Source organism: Rhinoraja longicauda, chromosome 6 (assembly GCF_053455715.1).
Source record: "Rhinoraja longicauda isolate Sanriku21f chromosome 6, sRhiLon1.1, whole genome shotgun sequence".
Taxonomy (NCBI): domain Eukaryota; kingdom Metazoa; phylum Chordata; class Chondrichthyes; order Rajiformes; family Arhynchobatidae; genus Rhinoraja; species Rhinoraja longicauda.
The window spans coordinates 76,687,834-76,706,193 of record NC_135958.1 but is presented as its reverse complement, the minus strand read 5'-3'; the positions used below and the strand labels follow the sequence as shown (position 1 = coordinate 76,706,193).

General features: G+C 43.5%; 1 protein-coding gene across 3 annotated transcripts in view; it reads right to left on the bottom strand.

Moving 5' to 3' along the window:
* rptor (regulatory associated protein of MTOR, complex 1) overlaps window positions 1-18,360 on the bottom strand; it is a 328,096-nt gene that overhangs the window by 121,378 nt on the left and 188,358 nt on the right. For all 3 annotated transcript variants that reach the window (XM_078401378.1, XM_078401376.1, XM_078401377.1), the window contains exons 16-19: window positions 17,105-17,296; window positions 8,229-8,369; window positions 6,347-6,467; window positions 3,361-3,501 (exon numbers count right to left, since the gene is read on the bottom strand). In XM_078401378.1, coding sequence (XP_078257504.1) covers window positions 3,361-3,501; window positions 6,347-6,467; window positions 8,229-8,369; window positions 17,105-17,296 — 595 coding nt within the window. The remainder of the gene's footprint in view (window positions 1-3,360; window positions 3,502-6,346; window positions 6,468-8,228; window positions 8,370-17,104; window positions 17,297-18,360) is intronic.

Sequence of the window (18,360 nt, the reverse complement as noted above, 5' to 3'; positions counted from 1 at the left end):
GTGGTGACTGTTTGCATACCTTGGGTATGCAAGCAAAGAAGTTCACTGTGACTTGTCACATGTGACAATAAAGTATTAATTCATTCATTCATTCAGGCGCCAATGCATCTGACTGTCCTGGTGCTGGGCTCACCAATGCACTTCACATTCAGCCCCTCGGTTTGAAGCCAGGGAAGGATTAGCATTCAATTGGCAACCACACTGGATGGTTGTGTAGGAAAATAACTGCAGACGCTGGTACAAATCGAAGGTGTAAACAAAATGCTGGAGTAACTCAGCAGGTGGGGCAGCATCTTGGAGAGAAGGAATGGGTGACGTTTCGGGTTAAGACCATTCTTGAGAAGAGTAGGTGACATTTCGGATCGGAACCCCTTATTCAGTTGGAAGAAGAGTTCCAACCTGAAACGTCATTTATTATTTTTCTCCAGGGTTGCTGCCTGACCTGTTGAGTTACTCCAGTATTTTGTGTCAATCTTCAGTACAAAGAAGCATCTGCAGTTACTTTCTACACGAAAAAGGTTAAGCGCAACTGTGTACAGGTTATTTTATTGCTTTCGTTAATATTGTGCCTTAAATTTAATATTTACTTTTTAATTTTTATATGCCCATGTTTAAAATTCTTTTCACTTATTTAATTCTACCTGAATAGTTTACAAATCTCTTTCGAGGCAAAGGGCAATTGGAACCTTTGTAACGGTGGTGCAGCAGTAAAGTTGCTGCCTTACAGCGAATTCAGAGCCGGAGACTCAGGTTCGATCCTGACTACGGGCGCTGTCTGTACGGAGTTTGTACGTTCTCCCCGTGACCTGCGTGGGTTTTCTCCGAGATCTTCGGTTTCCTCCCACACTCCAAAGACGTAGAGGTTTGTAGGTTAATTGACTGGGTAAATGTTAAAATTGTCCCTAGTGTGTGTAGGATAGTGTTAATGTGCAGGGATCGCTGGGCGGCGCGGACTCGGTGGGCCGAAGGGCCTGTTTCCGCGCTGTATCTCTAAATCTAAATCTTAAATCTAAATGCGAGACTATACATGAATGCGCGCAAGCCATCCACAGTGTACAGATACAGGATAAACGGAATAACAGTTCGTGGAAGATAAAATCCAGTAAAGTCCGATTAAAGATAGTCCAAGGGTCTTCAATGAGATAGACAGTAGGTCAGGACCGCTCTCTAGTTGGTGAGAGATGGTTCAGTTGCCTGATAATGAGCTGGGAAGAAACTGTCCCTGAATCTCTTTTCAAATGAAGGAAGTTATGTCATATATAGTCAGCCCAGAGATACAAGAATAAACCAAGAGTTAGAATTGTTGGTTTCTTGCAAGCACAAGAAGGGTCTCGACCCGAAACCTCACGCTTTCCTTCTCTCCCGAGATGCTGCCTGACTCGCTGAGTTACTCCAACATTTTGTGTCTACCTTCGATTTAAACCAGCACCTGCAGTTTTTCTCCTAACATAACCATTAACTTGGTGGACAAAAGTTATCTTCTTTTTTCGTGGTATTTCTCAGGAATCCAGTAAGTGGCTTTTAGCAAAATGGCTACAGAAAAGACATCCCCATTCTCTGGAGGATATGTCAGCAACAACTTGACCAAAGCCCTATCTGACCAACAGTATGCTTATAGTGTATTGTATTAAATATAAGATAGATGGCAGAGATTAAAAAGTCATGATTAAATTCTAGGCTGTGCTACAGGACACTGAATTCTAGTTGAAAGCTGTAAGACAGTGTGATTTGCTATAATCAATCAACAATTTTGATCGGGAATCCTGCTGATCCTCCAGGGGTGAACCATCAATTGGCAAAGGGCCATGAACAGCCAATCTTCTGCAGCACAGATTGTCCGCATTCGTCTGCCTGTGCCAGGAGGCTGATAATTCTGCCTCGCGATTTCCATTAACACGACAGAGCTTTTCCGAAAGAACAATAGAAAAAGAAAAATGCAGATGCAGGAAATCTGAAACAAAAACAGAAGATGCTGCAACACTTGGGTCAGGCAGCATCTGCGGAAACAGAGACAGAGACAAAGTTTCAAGTCAACGTCCTTTCATATTTATTTATATTTTATAAATATTCCTTTCATCGAAAGGAACAAGCGGTGAACCATGAGTAAGCCAACTTCAGCAGTCTTTTTAATTTTTGATCTAGTTTTCAAACTTAAATAAATAGCGATGACATTAAATCCCATGGTAAGATCAAGATTTATTGTTTGCTCCAAAGAGAAATTTGTCTGAAGCAATTTGACTCTGAAATGTGACAGACGAAGGCCAGTGTTCTTATTATGCCACTAGATGATGCCAAAATATTGTAAAAACGTAAATAGTCAGGTACCTTACAAATATTATGATCTACAAATGATATATTAGCACACACTTAAATTGGCTGCTCTCAATCAGTTTACAGATTTTGAAATTGCTACTTAGAAAGACACAAAGTGCTGGAGTTACTCAGCGGGTCAGTCAGAGGTTTCGGGTAGGGACCCTCTCATTCAACAGCATCTCCTTCAACACCTCCCAACTTTCTCCAAATCAAAGGCGTAGTCATGGGGACTCACATGGGCCCAGGCTATGCCTGTCATTTAGTCGGGCATGTTGAACAGTCTTTATTACTACAATAATAATAGTTTGTCGGCACTGGGCCTGTACTCGCTGAAGTCTAGAAGAATGAGGGGGAACCCATTGAACCATACAAAATAGTGAAAGGCTTGGATAGAGTAGATGTGGAGAGGATGTTTCCACTATTGGGAAAGGACGTTCTTTGAGGAAGGAGATGAGGAGAAATTTCTTTAGTCAGAGGGTGGTGAATCTGTGGAATTCTTTGCCACAGAAAGCTGTGGAGGCCAAGTCAGTGGATATTTTTAAGGCATATATAGATTGATTAGTACAGGTATCAGAGGTTATGGGGAGAAAGCAGGAGAATGGCGTTAGGAGGAAGAGATAGATCAGTCATGATTGAATGGTGGAGTAGATTTGATGGGCCGAATGGCCTAATTCTACTATCACTGGTGACCTTATTCCAGGCGTACATCGGGCGATCAGCCATGATCACATTGAATGGCGGTGCTGGCTCGAAGGGCCGAATGGCCTACTCCTGCACCTATTGTCTATTGTACACTGGCCCTATACCCCAACTCTTTATCTGCTACATCGACGACTGCATCAGGGCTACGACCTGCCCTCGTGAAATGGTCTTGCCTTGTAACCTGTCAATATTGTACCTGGTTAGTTTTTCCAATCAAGTTTGTCATGACCCACAATAATTAAATATGTCACTAGACTGTAGAACAAATAAGGAACAGGCAGGAACCTGACACGTTCATTACATTTCCATTAATACCAGTTCATTATCTATTATAGTCATACTTACTTTCTTCGTTTAAATTAAGATTTTGCAGAGACTTGTTCAAGTTCCGAACTGAGGTGGCTGCGCGGATATTCCCGTAGGAGCTCACTGTACGGAGTTTCGGGACAGCAGGCCCATCACGTACTGGTGTGAAGTTCCCAGGTTCTGCAAGTTCAATGATGAAAATAAATTAGTACGATAATAAGTGTACAGTTTAAAGCAGTTGCCACAACTGTTTAATATAAGCTTTCCTGCAAAAAAATCTTAAAACATTGAGGAATCAGAACTACGCAGAGTAAAGAAAGCAAAATTAAAATGGTTGTCACTTTTACTCATTGGTTTGTGGATTATTAAGAGGCTGGACCTTCAAAATTAGGAGAATTCATGATTTTTCTATGTCCGATGCTCAAGGTGCAGTGTTGGGTGCAGGGCGGCACGGTAGTGCAGCGGTAGAGTTGCTGCTTTACAGCGAATGCAGCGCCGGAGACTCAGGTTCGATCCTGACTACGGGTGCTGCACTGTAAGGAGTTTGTACGTTCTCCCCGTGACCTGCGTGGGTTTTCTCCGAGATCTTCGGTTTCCTCCCACACTCCAAAGACGTACAGGTATGTAGGTTAATTGGCTGGGTAAATGTAAAAATTGTCCCTAGTGGGTGTAGGATAGTGTTAATGTACGGGGATCACTGGGCGGCACGGACTTGGAGGGCCGGAAAGGCCTGTTTCCGGCTGTATATATATGATATGATATGATATGAAGAAGGAACTGCAGATGCTAGTTTACATTTTAATTTTATTTAAGATTTCTAGGCTTTGCAGGACATAGTTAAAATAATTTAATAGGTAAAACTATTGGAATTCAGTGAGCAATCATGCCAATAGGCTTTGTTACCAGTTTAAGCCTGCTGCAATTTTAACACATTATTTAATGGATAAAGGGTGTTGAGCAAGATATGAAATATGCCGTATTGATGGAACAGTGGGATAATTATAGTAATAAAGTGTAGTCAAGGCCAGGGTAACTTAGGATGATAAATGGCTTTACTTGTGAGAATGTATTATGATAACTCAAAACAAAAGTTGTAAATTTAGACGGTTCTTGAGACTAATGATCATTCAAGATCACCTATAAAAGTTATTTTCTATAAAGGGTGTTCTGGATTACAACTGAGAATGCTCTTTATAGGGCGGCACAGCGCCAGAGACCTGGGCTATGGGTCCTGACTATGGGTGCTGTCTACGGAGTTTGTACATTCTCCCTGTGACCCCCTGGATTTTCTCCGGGTGCTTCGGTTTCCTCCCACACCCCAAAGACATACAGGTTTGTAGGTTAATTGGCTTTGGTAAAAATAATAAAATTGTCCCTAGTTCGTAGGATAGTGCTAAAGTACAAGGATCGCTGGTCGGCAAAGACTCGGTGGGCCAAAGAGCCTTCTTCTTCTTCTTCTTCTTCTTCTTCTTCTTGCGTTTGTGGTAGCAGGAGTTATGTAACACCCTCCAGGCGCTGTAGCCAGTGCAATGTGCTGTTGTCGAGGGCCGTGAGGTCAACCCCTCCGCCAGGGGGCGGAGGACAGCGCAGTCGAAAATGCCGTGCTGCGCTGTTTGCTGGTCTGCTCCACGCACGCAGGCTGCTGATGGACGCAACCCCTAATGATGCATGTTGGCATTGAACCGGCCGACCCCTGTGCGAAGCCGGTTCAGGGCGACCCACTCTTTGCGGGGCGTGTCCGAGCCGGGTGTGGTGTTCGGTGCGACAGTGAATTGAGGAGGTCGTGATGTCTGTTCCCAGCTGGTTCTCCATGCTCCTAGTATGTTGAAACCGGAGCCACAGAGGGTCGCTGCATGACGGGAGAAAGGGTGACGAGATGACAGGCGTTGAGGTCCCAGTTGCTGTGAATCCTGGGCGAGGTGGTGCAAAGGATGTTTGGCGTCCGATGGGGCCTTGCACACCAGCCTATGAGTGAAGAACTCTCTGCGAAGCTTTGCGGGTGCGATACCTGCGAGCACCGGCAGGAGATCCGTCGGAGTAGGGCGCAGGCGTAGGGGTTCATGTTGATGACCTCCCCGTGGTGAGCCCTGTCAAATGAGCTCAGTCAGGCGAACGACAACAAACAGAGACAGCAGAAGCCAAAGGGCCTGTAACTGTGCTGTATCTCTAAACTAAACTAAACGGTACCCTTGAAATTTTGTTAGTGCATGTCTGTCTTGTGCCAGTAGGAGAGCAACTATAACATTGTACTGGATGGATGTGTTAACATATACCCTTCTTCATCTGTATAAAACAAGAAATTTAGTTTTTAAGATTGATTCAATAAATGTTTTGGCACATGAATAAAAACCTTTCAAGCATGGCTACATGAGGGTTGTAGAGTTTATGGATCTGTGCACACTGACAACTGCCATAATGCTGGTTTAAGTTGATTAAGGAAAGAAATCTTTAATATAACCGACTTTATCCAGTCCATCACTTATGCTGTGGATTCTTTGACATGAAGCAAAAATTGCCATTGCATGAAGGATAAACAGCAGCTGTGCCAACAATCTCTACATCTGAAAATCAAGCCAGAGCGATTATTTAATATATTCAACTTTCATGATGAGTTTAGTTTAGAGATACAGCGCAAAACAGGCCTTTCGGCCCTCCGAGTCCAGCGATCCCCATACACTGACGCTATCCTACACACACCAGGGACAATTTGCAATTTTACCGAAGCCAATTAACCTACAAACCTGTTCGTCTTTGCAGTGTGGGAGGAAATCCGGAGCATCCGGAGAAAACCCGCGCAGGTCATGGGAAGAACGTACAAACCCCAGACAGACAGCACCTGAGGTCAGGCTCGAACTGGGATTTCTGGCAATGTGAGGCGGCAGGTCTATCACTGCCACCCAAATTAACCTGGACTAATTTCGCTTGAATTATGGGACATAATTTTACAATATACCTGAAAACAACATTTCTGAATTACGTTGACTTTAATGGTAAACTCAAGAAAGCACAGGTTGAAAATATCTACCTATCACACTGGCAGGGGAGGGAAGAGGGTAGTTCTTCTCTTCTTCCATGAACTGCAATGCCACGGTGCAGAAATTACTTTCGTACTGTACGACAAGATGACTGAATGCCACAACCAATTCCTGCCAATTAAAAAAAATAAACCTGTCAAGCTGAATAAATTAAACATGGAATAAATTCAACAACCTAAATTAGTTTTTATGTTATTGGCCAAAACACGAGTGACAGGAGGAAGTTTCAAGAAAAGCATGAAGAGGCATAAATTAACTCAACTACAACAACTGTAAATCCATGCAAGCAAAAGATTAAAAAATCATTTACAACCTTTTTGCAAAGGGCCACAATAAAAATGAGACCAACTCACTCCTCACTCGAAATATCAGAGTATGAAGATGCAATTAGGAAACACAGTGACAAAATGTGCAGACACAAGGAACTGCAGATGTTGGTTTACAAAAATAAAAGACACAAAGTGCTGGAGTGACTCAGCAGTCAGACAGCATGGCTGGAGAACATGGATAGGCGGGTTGAGAAGTCTGAAGAAGGGTCTTGACCCGAAACGTCGCCCATTCCTTCTCTCCTGAGATGCTGCCTGACCGGCTGAGTTACTCCAGCATTTTGTGAATAAATACCTTCAATAGTGTTAATAATCATTGATATCAATAAATTTATGATTTTTGCATGAAGACATTGAGTTCTGATGCAGGGTCTTGATCTGAAACGTCGACTTGCACGTTTTACTTCCACGGACGCTGATTGACCTGCTGAGTTCTTCCAGCATTCTGCTGTTGTTTAACTCGAGACTCTTTTTGAATTCTATTCTACAGCTCTGTAAGTGATGCCCTTTCATACAAAAGGCAATGTTGTTTCTCAATGGACTTTACTTATGCAAGAGGGCATTGTTTCTCAGCTCGCTTCAGAGCAAGAGATCCCTGCACCATTCCCCGCCCTCCAAACATCACGAGGAAAGCTGTGACGGTAAGAAAGTTATCAATCTAACACTCAATCGATGGAGAACGGGGAAGGTGAACTGAGATCCTGCAAATATATGTTTCAGCTTTAGAATTAACATAGTCTATTCATGCATGTCTCAGGGTATCAATAGCCTTAGCCTGTTTCTGTACTTTATGATTCTATGACTCATTTAAGCGAGTCAACTTTTTTCTCAGTCTACCCTGTCATTGTCAGTGGGATACTGGGGCTCTTGCTTAAACATCTCACAGCAGCAATGCCGATTTTGATTGTTTTGCACACGTACAAACGTTAAAACTGTGCAAAAATGGAACCAAAGGACAGAAAACCCACACGTGCCAAATCAATCAACGCTTTACCGAACCAAATCAGTAGCCGCAGATCTGACCAAGGAGCCCAGACCTGGAATGTTATCGGTTTGTTTCCACAGATGCTGCCTTGCCTGCTGTGTTTCCAGCATTTCTTATTTTTATTAGAGTGAAGATTCAGCATTAAATGAGCACATGCAGGCTCTGCATCCCACTGTCACAAAGATCACCTTTTATAATTAAAAATATGCAAAAGCAAAATGCATTTGTGCGGGCCTGGTTGGATTTGTGGAATTAGAGGGCAACATATAATTGTTAGCATTCTCTCTCCTATCGCGGGCATGCTACTGTCTCCAAATGGAAATAACTACATGTTTCTGTGCGTATTTGTTCTAGGCTCCTTTAAATTAAGTCCCAAACGCGAAAAACATTGCAGTCTTTATTAGAAGCTGGCAATGATAGGAAGCCTTTTGTGCAACCACCAATGGTTATACTCTTAATATCCAAGTGTTGTCCAAGTTTCAGAAATGGTCGACTGTGAAATATTTATTTATCCAATAGCACAGAAATGGTGAGAAAAGTCAAAAGGCTTAAAATACCCACCTTCCGAACGACAGGACTTCCATCATTTATTAACTGGGCTAACATCATAGCTACGTTGTGATCAATTGTTGTGGAATGATCAGTTCTCTCTGCTGAATTACCTACGAATGTGCCCAAGGCAAACACAGCAGAACATCGCACCTGGAAGAAAAGTTTACAAAAACTCTCAGAGAAAAAGAGACTTGCAATCTTGGGATCATATTTTAATGCCACGCGATTTTATAGTTCTATTATGATAGTTTTTAATTTGCTAAAGTATCTTAACAATTTGTAACTATTCAAACATGCTGTAGGAAAAATATATCTAGAAATCCTACAAAACCAAGTATCAAATGAGGTACAGACACAGGATTGGACACTTGGACGTGTACATAGATCAGAAAGGTTTATTGGGATATGGACAAAATGTGGGTGAATGGGACCAGCTTAGATGGGGCATCTTGGTCAGCATGGACGAGTTGGGCCGAAGGGCCTGTTGACTCTGACTCTATTCACCAAATGATGCCATTGTGAACAGGATAATCACAATAGTTTATAGAAGGCCTCAACAACAATATTCAGTGTTGTGGCTGTAGTGTTAGGCTGAAACTTCAAAAACGGCATCATAGGGCGATCACGGTGGTGCAACGGTAGAGTTGCTGCCTTGCAGCGAATGCAGTAGGTGAGTCCCGGGTTCGATCCCCACGGGAGTTGTCTGTACGGAGTTTGTGCGTTTTCCCCGTGACCTGCGTGGGCTTTCTCCGAGATCTTCGGTTTCCTCCCATACCCCAAAGACCTGGAGGTTTGTAGGTTAATTGGCTTGGCAAATGTAAAAAAGATTGTCCCTAGTGGGTGTAGGGTAGTGTTAATGAGCGGGGGTCGCTGGTCGGCGCGGACCTGTGGGCATGTTTCCGTGCTGTATCTCTAAACTAAACAAAACTAAACTACAATTTAAAATGATGCAAAACCAACCGCAGTCAACCAGCACCAGAAAAAATGCCACAATATCAATCGATCCCAATTGGTGAAGTGTGCAGTAGGTAAATTGATTGATTGATACTGTATTAGCACATGTTCGCAGGGCTTGGGTCGGCCCGCTGCAGACTTTTCACCGTCCGGCGCGGCCTGGAACGTGGCAACTTCAACAGCCTGACCGCGGGAGAAGACGGCAGGGGAAGAGAAAAGACATTCTGGCCTTCCATCACAGTGAGGAGGTGACTGGAGGAGACTCACTGAGGAGGTGACTGGAGGAGACTCACTGTGATGGAGGTTTCTTTTTTTTTTTGTGTTGCTTGTGTGTGAAATTGCTTATTTTTATTGCTCTATTGCTGGACTGTGGGTGACCTTTCATTTCACTGCACATCTTGTATGTGTATGTGACAAATAAACTTGACTTGGTTCTGTTTGCATTCAGTACAAGTATGCAAAGGTCGCCACATAAAGGGCTTTGAAAAAGTTACAGAGTATTCAGTATAGTGCCTCTTCCTTCTCCCCCCCCCTTCAGTCTCTCTGTTCTTGGCACCCCCCCCCCCCCCCCCCCACCCCCCCAGGTCCCTCCAGGTCAATGATCTCAGTTGTAAAAGTAATAAAGTTTGGATATTAGATTCGACATATCGCTCAAGAATATATTAAAACACATGATTCTCACATATTAAAAGTTTAAACAAATGCTCTCAAGAATTCAGGAGAAATGTCAATGAGCAAGCAGGGCTTCTAAATTGGTCGGAACGTGAATTTCTTTCCACAATATAAAGAATCCAGATTTTTACCGCCAATTCCAAAGGGAATTCTCTGAATGAAGAATTTAACTTTATCAAATCTTTACTTCTGCGAGTAACTTCAATACACTTCAGTAAGCTGTCTGCTCAATCAAACGGACTAATTGTAAAAAAGTATTTCATCGGTTTTATTATCCTCAAGTGGAATATCTTTTCATATTTATGGTTCAGAAAGGTCCAGAATTGAGTTCTCTTCCTTTAGTGAACACGTACAAACAATTCAAATCTCATTTTCCAAAGGTCCTAAGGTTGACAAACTCTGTCTCAGAGTGGTGAGCTAGATTCAATGCGCATAAAGCTGTGTGTATTAATTTTAATCGTGAAATGTAAACAAAGAATTTAGATTGCTGTACAATTCTTTTGTAACCTTGGGACATTCCTAATCGCTTTGCCTGCCGATGAGGTATCTTGGAAGTTGCTGTTGTAACATAAGCAGCACGGTTTGTCTTGAGCAAGCCCCGATAAAAGATCAATATTCGGATAATCCATCTGTCAGTGGTGATGGCTGGGGACTAGGACACTGACAGATCTCCACAGTTCTTCTTCAAAATACTACCATGGCATTTTTCACAATGATATATATGGGCAGCGCAGTGGAGCAGCGGTAGATTTGCTGCGTTACAGCGCCAGAGACCCAGGTTCTAACCTGACGAAGGGAGCTGTCTGTATAGAGTTTATGATTTCCTTGCTGTATTTCTCCATGACTCTATGACATGGAAAATGGATTCAGAATGTCTTCCAAAAGCCAATATTATCTCCCTAGGCACTGCACTGCTGTGTCAAACTGAGAAGCACGAACACCACTGAATGAGTCACATCTGGCATTTCATAATCGAGTGGAAGACCAGATCTACGTGCTAGTTCATTGAATGCAAAGATGGAACCAAATAGTTGTTGATTTGCAAAGCTAATAAATTGTATGAACTTCAGCATTTTTTTGTTAGCCGTGTGAAAAATAATTTGCTTGCTCTTCTCGACTGCAGGTACGAGCCCTGACTCAGTGGAGGAGCCACTCAAGTCTGTACGTCAGATGTTTCGGGGGATCAAGAGCCACTGGAAAACTGAGCAGATAATTTATCTGAATATTTCTCAAGTGCTGCCTCTTAATAAAACAACGGACCATGACCCCATAAATGACGAGTGAGGAAATTCTCCAACCACCAAATCTCCTGACATTCATTCTTTAACTCACAAAATATTTTAACTAGCCATTGTAGAAAAAAAAGAACTGCAGATGCTGGATTATAAAAGAAGGCAGAGAGTGCTAGAGTAGTTCAGCGTGTCTGGCAGCATCTCGGGAGAACACGGATAGGCGACGTTTCGGGGCGGGACCCTTCCGAAGCATCCCAAAACATTGCCTAACCATGTTCCCCTGAGATGCTGCCTGATCCGCCAAGCTACTCCAGCACTCTGTGTCTTCCCATAAATAGCCAGTTATATTTATTATGTTGTATATTACTCGTATTTATATTGTATTTTACTATTATATTATACATTATATTTATATTGCTGCTTGATGAGTCTTGGTGTGCAAACAAGTTGCGCTATTTCTCCACATTCTAACAATAAATACTTTAAAAATGTTTCACTGCCTGATATCCTGAGATCATGAGGGGCTTCACAGAAGTGCAAGGTATTCCTTTCTTTGTCATTCCACTGCCTTGGCATCTCAAAGGACGAAAGAAAAACAAGCCTTCAGTCAGACTTCTACAGTTAATCAGTGGTGATCCTCGTTAGACAGTGTACATAATCACATGGGATTGCTTTGGCTGTGATCCTATCAACAGATGACAATATTCAATGGACCCACAAACAGAGCAAGCAATACGCCTGTAACCCACCAGAATAAAGGAGGAGTAAGTCTAAGTAAAGAAAAAAGAAATCCAATTTGTACTATGATGCCGTACTAAACCGTTGCCATTTTGAGCATCTGCTACCACAGTCGCACACTTATTAGTCTCGAAAAGCATCTCTGTTATTGTCAGCTGTCACCGATTTATATGTTATTTGGCGAGAAAAAATGGCAGCGTTTAAGAAACATTTAGAGGGGTACATGGATAGGAAATAATTAGATGGATACGGGCCAAACGCAGGCAGGTGGGACTAGTGTAGATGGGACATGTTGGTCGGCGTGGGCAAGTTGGGCCTGTATCCATGCTATATGACTATTATTCTGTGAAAAAAATCCTAAATACATGATAGTGTTAAAGTCCACCTAATACACAGTCAAAAGTCCACAAATCTCTCAGGAGTTCATGTGGGATTATGTTAGTCAATAAATCAGCAGTTCTGGCATAATAGATGGCATATTGCATAATAAATGGTATAAAAGCAGTAATAGATTTAAATATGTAGAAGAAGGAAGTGCAGATGCTGGTTTAATCCGTAGATAGACACAAAAAGCTGGAGTAACTCAGCGGGACAGGCAGCATCTCTGGAGAGAAAAAGGAATAGAGAGTAGAATGGATAAGGGAGAGCCAGTGGATGTGGTGTATCAAAAAGCCTTTGACAAGGTCCCACACAAAAGATTAATGTGCAAAATTAGAGTACATAGTATTGGGGGTAGGGTATTGACATGGATAGAGAGCTGGTTGGCAAACAGGAAGCAAAGTGTAGGAATTAATGGGTCCTTTCAGAATGGCAGGCAGTGACTAGTAGGGTGCCACAAGGCTCAGTGCTGGGACCTCAGTAATTTACAGTATATATTAACGTTAAGAGTTAGAGTTAGGGCTAAAGGAATCAAGGGATATGGGGAAAAAGCTGGAACGGGGTACTGATTTTAGATGATCAGCCATGATCATATTGAATGGCCTACTCCTGCACCTATTTTTCTATGTTCTATGTTTCTATGAATGGGTGACGTTTCGGGTCGAGACCCTTCTTCAGGCTGGTTAGGGATAAGGGCAACGAGAGATATAGAGTGATGTGGAGAGATAAAGAACAATGAATGAAAGATATGCAAAAAAGTAACGATGATAAAGGAAACAGGCCTTTGGCTGTTTGTTGGGTGAAAATGAGAAGCTGGTGCGACTTGTGTGGGGGAGGGATAGAGAGAGAGGGAATGTAGGGCTACCTGAAGTGAGAGAAATCAATAATTATACCACTGGACTGTAAGCTGCCCCGGCGAAATATGAGATGCTGTTCCTCCAATTTGCGTTCAGCCTCACTCTGACAATGGAGGAGACCTAGGACAGAAAGGTCTGTGTAGGCATGGGAAGGGGAATTAAAGTGTCCAGCAACCAGGAGATCAAGTAGGTTCACGCGGGCTGAGCGAAGGTGTTCCGCAAAACGATCGGCCAGTCTGCGTTTGTTCGCCGATGTATAAGAGTCCACATCGTGAACAACAGATACAGTAGATGAGGTTGGAGGAGGTGCAAGTGAATCTCTGCCAAACCTGAAAGGACCGTCGGGGTCCCCGGACAGAGTCAAGGGAGGAGGTATGGCGACAGGTGTTGCATCTTCGGCGGCTGCTGGGGAAGATACCTGGGGAGGGGGTGGTTTGGGTAGGAAGGGATGAGTTAACCAGGGAGTTGCTGAGGGAACGGTCTCTGCGAAAGGCGGAAAGGGGTGGAGATGAGAAAATGTGGCTCGTGGTGGGATCCCGTTGGAGGTGGTGGAAATTTCGGAGAATTATGTGTTGTATGTGACGGCTGATAGGGTGGAAGGTAAGGACTAGGGGGACTCTGTCTCTGTTGTGACTATGGGGAGCAGGGGGAGCAAGGGCGGAGCTGCGGGGTACCGAGGAGACACGAGCGAGGACCTCATCGATGATGGGAGAGGGGAACCCCCATTCCCGAAAGAATGAGGACATCTCGGATTAAATAGATTTAAATACACTAATTACGTACTAACTCTCCAAATCCGACAACAGTGTACAACTCACTAAGTACAAGAACCATGTACTAACTCTACACATACACCAACCATGTACCAATTTCCCACTTCAGGTCCAATCTAATGCAAACTAAAGTTGATATTTTGTTCAAATGGTAATAACTAAAAAGTTAATCAGAACATTGAGCTTTGTTGAAGGCTTCTTTTTGGCAACAGCTTCAGTTTTCGATACCCTTCACCATCTGTCTCCATATGAGCAATTTCTATACAGAAATATTTTGTCATATTTGGGATATATGCGTTGATTCATTTCGAGCTTACTGTGGAAGCAGTGACACAAAGGTGAGTAACATTCAATAAAAGACGATCTCTCCCAGTATATTTATAGTAACAAATAACTGTTCAGTGGAGCTTTAGTGGCAATTAATACAGTCATCAAAACAAGCCATTCATCCCACCATGTTCATGCTAATCTGTGGCACCCACCCACCACTTCCAGCACTTGAGACATAGCCTTCAATGCCTGACGTGATCCAAATTCTCTACTGACGCCTCTTGAAATGCTTCTGCTTCCACCTCTCTCTCTGACCGTGCAAAGTGTAGGAAACAGGAAGCAAAGTGTAGGAATTAATGGGTCCTTTCAGAATGGCAGGCAGTGACTAGTAGGGTGCCACAAGGCTCAGTGCTGGGACCTCAGTAATTTACAGTATATATTAACGTTAAGAGTTAGAGTTAGGGCTAAAGGAATCAAGGGATATGGGGAAAAAGCTGGAACGGGGTACTGATTTTAGATGATCAGCCATGATCATATTGAATGGCCTACTCCTGCACCTATTTTTCTATGTTCTATGTTTCTATGAATGGGTGACGTTTCGGGTCGAGACCCTTCTTCAGGCTGGTTAGGGATAAGGGCAACGAGAGATATAGAGTGATGTGGAGAGATAAAGAACAATGAATGAAAGATATGCAAAAAAGTAACGATGATAAAGGAAACAGGCCTTTGGTAGCTGTTTGTTGGGTGAAAATGAGAAGCTGGTGCGACTTGTGTGGGGGAGGGATAGAAAGAGAGGGAATGTAGGGCTACCTGAAGTGAGAGAAATCAATAATTATACCACTGGACTGTAAGCTGCCCCGGCGAAATATGAGATGCTGTTCCTCCAATTTGCGTTCAGTCTCACTCTGACAATGGAGGAGACCTAGGACAGAAAGGTCTGTGTAGGCATGGGAAGGGGAATTAAAGTGTCCAGCAACCAGGAGATCAAGTAGGTTCACGCGGGCTGAGCGAAGGTGTTCCGCAAAACGATCGGCCAGTCTGCGTTTGTTCGCCGATGTATAAGAGTCCACATCGTGAACAACAGATACAGTAGATGAGGTTGGAGGAGGTGCAAGTGAATCTCTGCCAAACCTGAAAGGACCGTCGGGGTCCCCGGACAGAGTCGAGGGAGGAGGTATAGCGACAGGTGTTGCATCTTCGGCGGCTGCTGGGGAAGATACCTGGGGAGGGGGTGGTTTGGGTAGGAAGGGATGAGTTAACCAGGGAGTTGCTGAGGGAACGGTCTCTGCGAAAGGCGGAAAGGGGTGGAGATGAGAAAATGTGGCTCGTGGTGGGATCCCGTTGGAGGTGGTGGAAATTTCGGAGAATTATGTGTTGTATGTGACGGCTGATAGGGTGGAAGGTAAGGACTAGGGGGACTCTGTCTCTGTTGTGACTATGGGGAGCAGGGGGAGCAAGGGCGGAGCTGCGGGGTACCGAGGAGACACGAGTGAGGACCTCATCGATGATGGGAGAGGGGAACCCCCATTCCCGAAAGAATGAGGACATCTCGGATTAAATAGATTTAAATACACTAACTACGTACTAACTCTCCAAATCCGACAACAGTGTACAACTCACTAAGTACAAGAACCATGTACTAACTCTACACATACACCAACCATGTACCAATTTCCCACTTCAGGTCCAATCTAATGCAAACTAAAGTTGATATTTTGTTCAAATGGTAATAACTAAAAAGTTAATCAGAACATTGAGCTTTGTTGAAGGCTTCATTTTGGCAACAGCTTCAGTTTTCAATACCCTTCACCATCTGTCTCCATATGAGCAATTTCTATACAGAAATATTTTGTCATATTTGGGATATATGCGTTGATTCATTTCGAGCTTACTGTGGAAGCAGTGACACAAAGGTGAGTAACATTCAATAAAAGACGATCTCTCCCAGTATATTTATAGTAACAAATAACTGTTCAGTGGAGCTTTAGTGGCAATTAATACAGTCATCAAAACAAGCCATTCATCCCACCATGTTCATGCTAATCTGTGGCACCCACCCACCACTTCCAGCACTTGAGACATAGCCTTCAATGCCTGACGTGATCCAAATTCTCTACTGACGCCTCTTGAAATGCCTCTGCTTCCACCTCTCTCTCTGACCGTGTTTTCCAGATAGCTATCACACTCTGGGTGGAAAAGGTCACCTTTCAATCCCACCTAAAGCCCAAGCAGTGGAGCCGCAAAGCCTCACGAAATTCTGTATGGAACTAAATACACCCGCCCAACCAGCTGTCATTTGCTTCCATGAGTTCTGCGTCAGCCTTGTACAGAGTTCTGATGTAATACTATAAGAAATATCAATACAATGGATACTGGAAAAAGACACACCTACAATGAGATACCTGTGTAGTTTAGTTTAGATATACAGCATGGAAACAGGATCTTCAGCCCACTGAGTCCACGCCGACCCGTACACTAGTTCAATCTTACATACTAGAGACAATTTACAGAAGCCAATTCACCTACAAACCTGCACGCTTTTGGAGTGTGGGAGGGAGCTGAAACACAGGGAGAACGTAGAAACTCCGTACAGTCAACACCCATAGTCAGGATGGAACTCGGGTCTCTGGCGCTGTCAGGTAGCAACTCTACCGCTACGCCACTGAACCGCCCTCATTGGAGTCTCCCTCATTTTGTTCTGATTTTGTCATTGTCACTGAACGCAAAGGAAGCAGCCACAGGTCATAAGGAATAGGACTAGAATTAGGCCCTACGGCCCATCAAGTCTACTCCGCCATTCAATCGTGGCTGATCTATCTTTCCTAACCTCAATCTCCTGCCTTCTCCCCAGAAACCTCTGACACCAGCACTAATCAAGAAACTATCTATCACTGCCTTAAAAATATCCACTGACTTGGCCTCCACAGCCTTCTGTGGCCAAGAATTCCACAGATTCACCGCCGTTTGACCCCCCCCCCCCATCTCCTTCCTCAAGGTTGAGGGTCTTTTACCTCAGGTATTGAATCGGAGAGAAGACTGTACAATTTCTCATGTGCGATGTCTCTTACACCACACCAGCGAGCGGCGTCAAAGTTCTGCCAGATGCGACCCAAGCAAATGGCCACCCACTGTCGCAGTAAAGGGTGAGGATCATTCAACTGCTCCAGGCAGATGGCGATCAGATTACCCTGCAAGCAGGCTTCCTGCACAAAGAAAAGAAAAATACATCGAATGAGGCAACACCTTTGTATATTCCATGAGCTTTTACAACTCACTTCATTGTTCCCTGGCCTTCTGCTCATTTACCTAGAGGCCACAGTACTCCATGCATTGGTTTAAGATGGACTTGGGCAATTTCAATTCTAAAATGGAGAACTGTTTTAGTACTGACATTGTACTAAATTGTAGATTAGAATTTAAACTAATTTTAATTCTGTTTTAGAACTGACATTGTCAAAGTCCATCTCAAACCAATGTACTGGAGCTGGGATGTGAAGTGCAACATTGGACAAAAGATCTCGCTTTTCTGTGCTGTTAGCAGAAATCTGCTTTGGATGGTTTGGTAGTGGCATAAATCTACTTTGGATGGTTAATAAAAAAATTAATTTCATTTTATACCAGAAATCAATACTTTCATGTTAAAAAAAATGTCCTGTTTATCAAATTATCACACTTTATCACCATCCTTCATAGATGAAGCATTTGTGAATAAAATATACTGGTTAAAAACTGAACGAGTGATAAAACCGGTAACAGTATCAGTCCCATTGTGGCCGTCCCTGGGGATCAGGCCACTCCTTGGGTCAGCCCCCTCGTCACTTGACGGACAGGCGTAAGGGGTTAAAAGCCAGCCCGTTGGGAGGCGTGGCTCATCCCTAGGTGGACTACGCTGTGAGCAGGAGCTCACAGCCTAATAAAGACCTTTATCTAAAACTGCCTGGCGTCCTGCCTTTTCTCTGGCCTCCGCCAGGCCACTACACCATAACAGTTTAGGGCCAGATAAGAACTAAAGAGCACAGAGTGCAGCTGGGAGCTTGCAGAAACCAGAGTTTTGTTTCAATTACATGCTGCAGTGCTCAGAACCGTTCAGGGAGATGGGTAGTTTTGAGGAATTGGTTGGTACAGTGAAACTCATTTTGTATACAGTTCAGTACAAGTATCACTAGACATAAACATTTGGACACATATTAGATAAGCATCTCAGATACAGTACAAGTGTATAGCTGTAGTACACTGAGACAGTACAGTCACCAGTTTGGTGCTATTT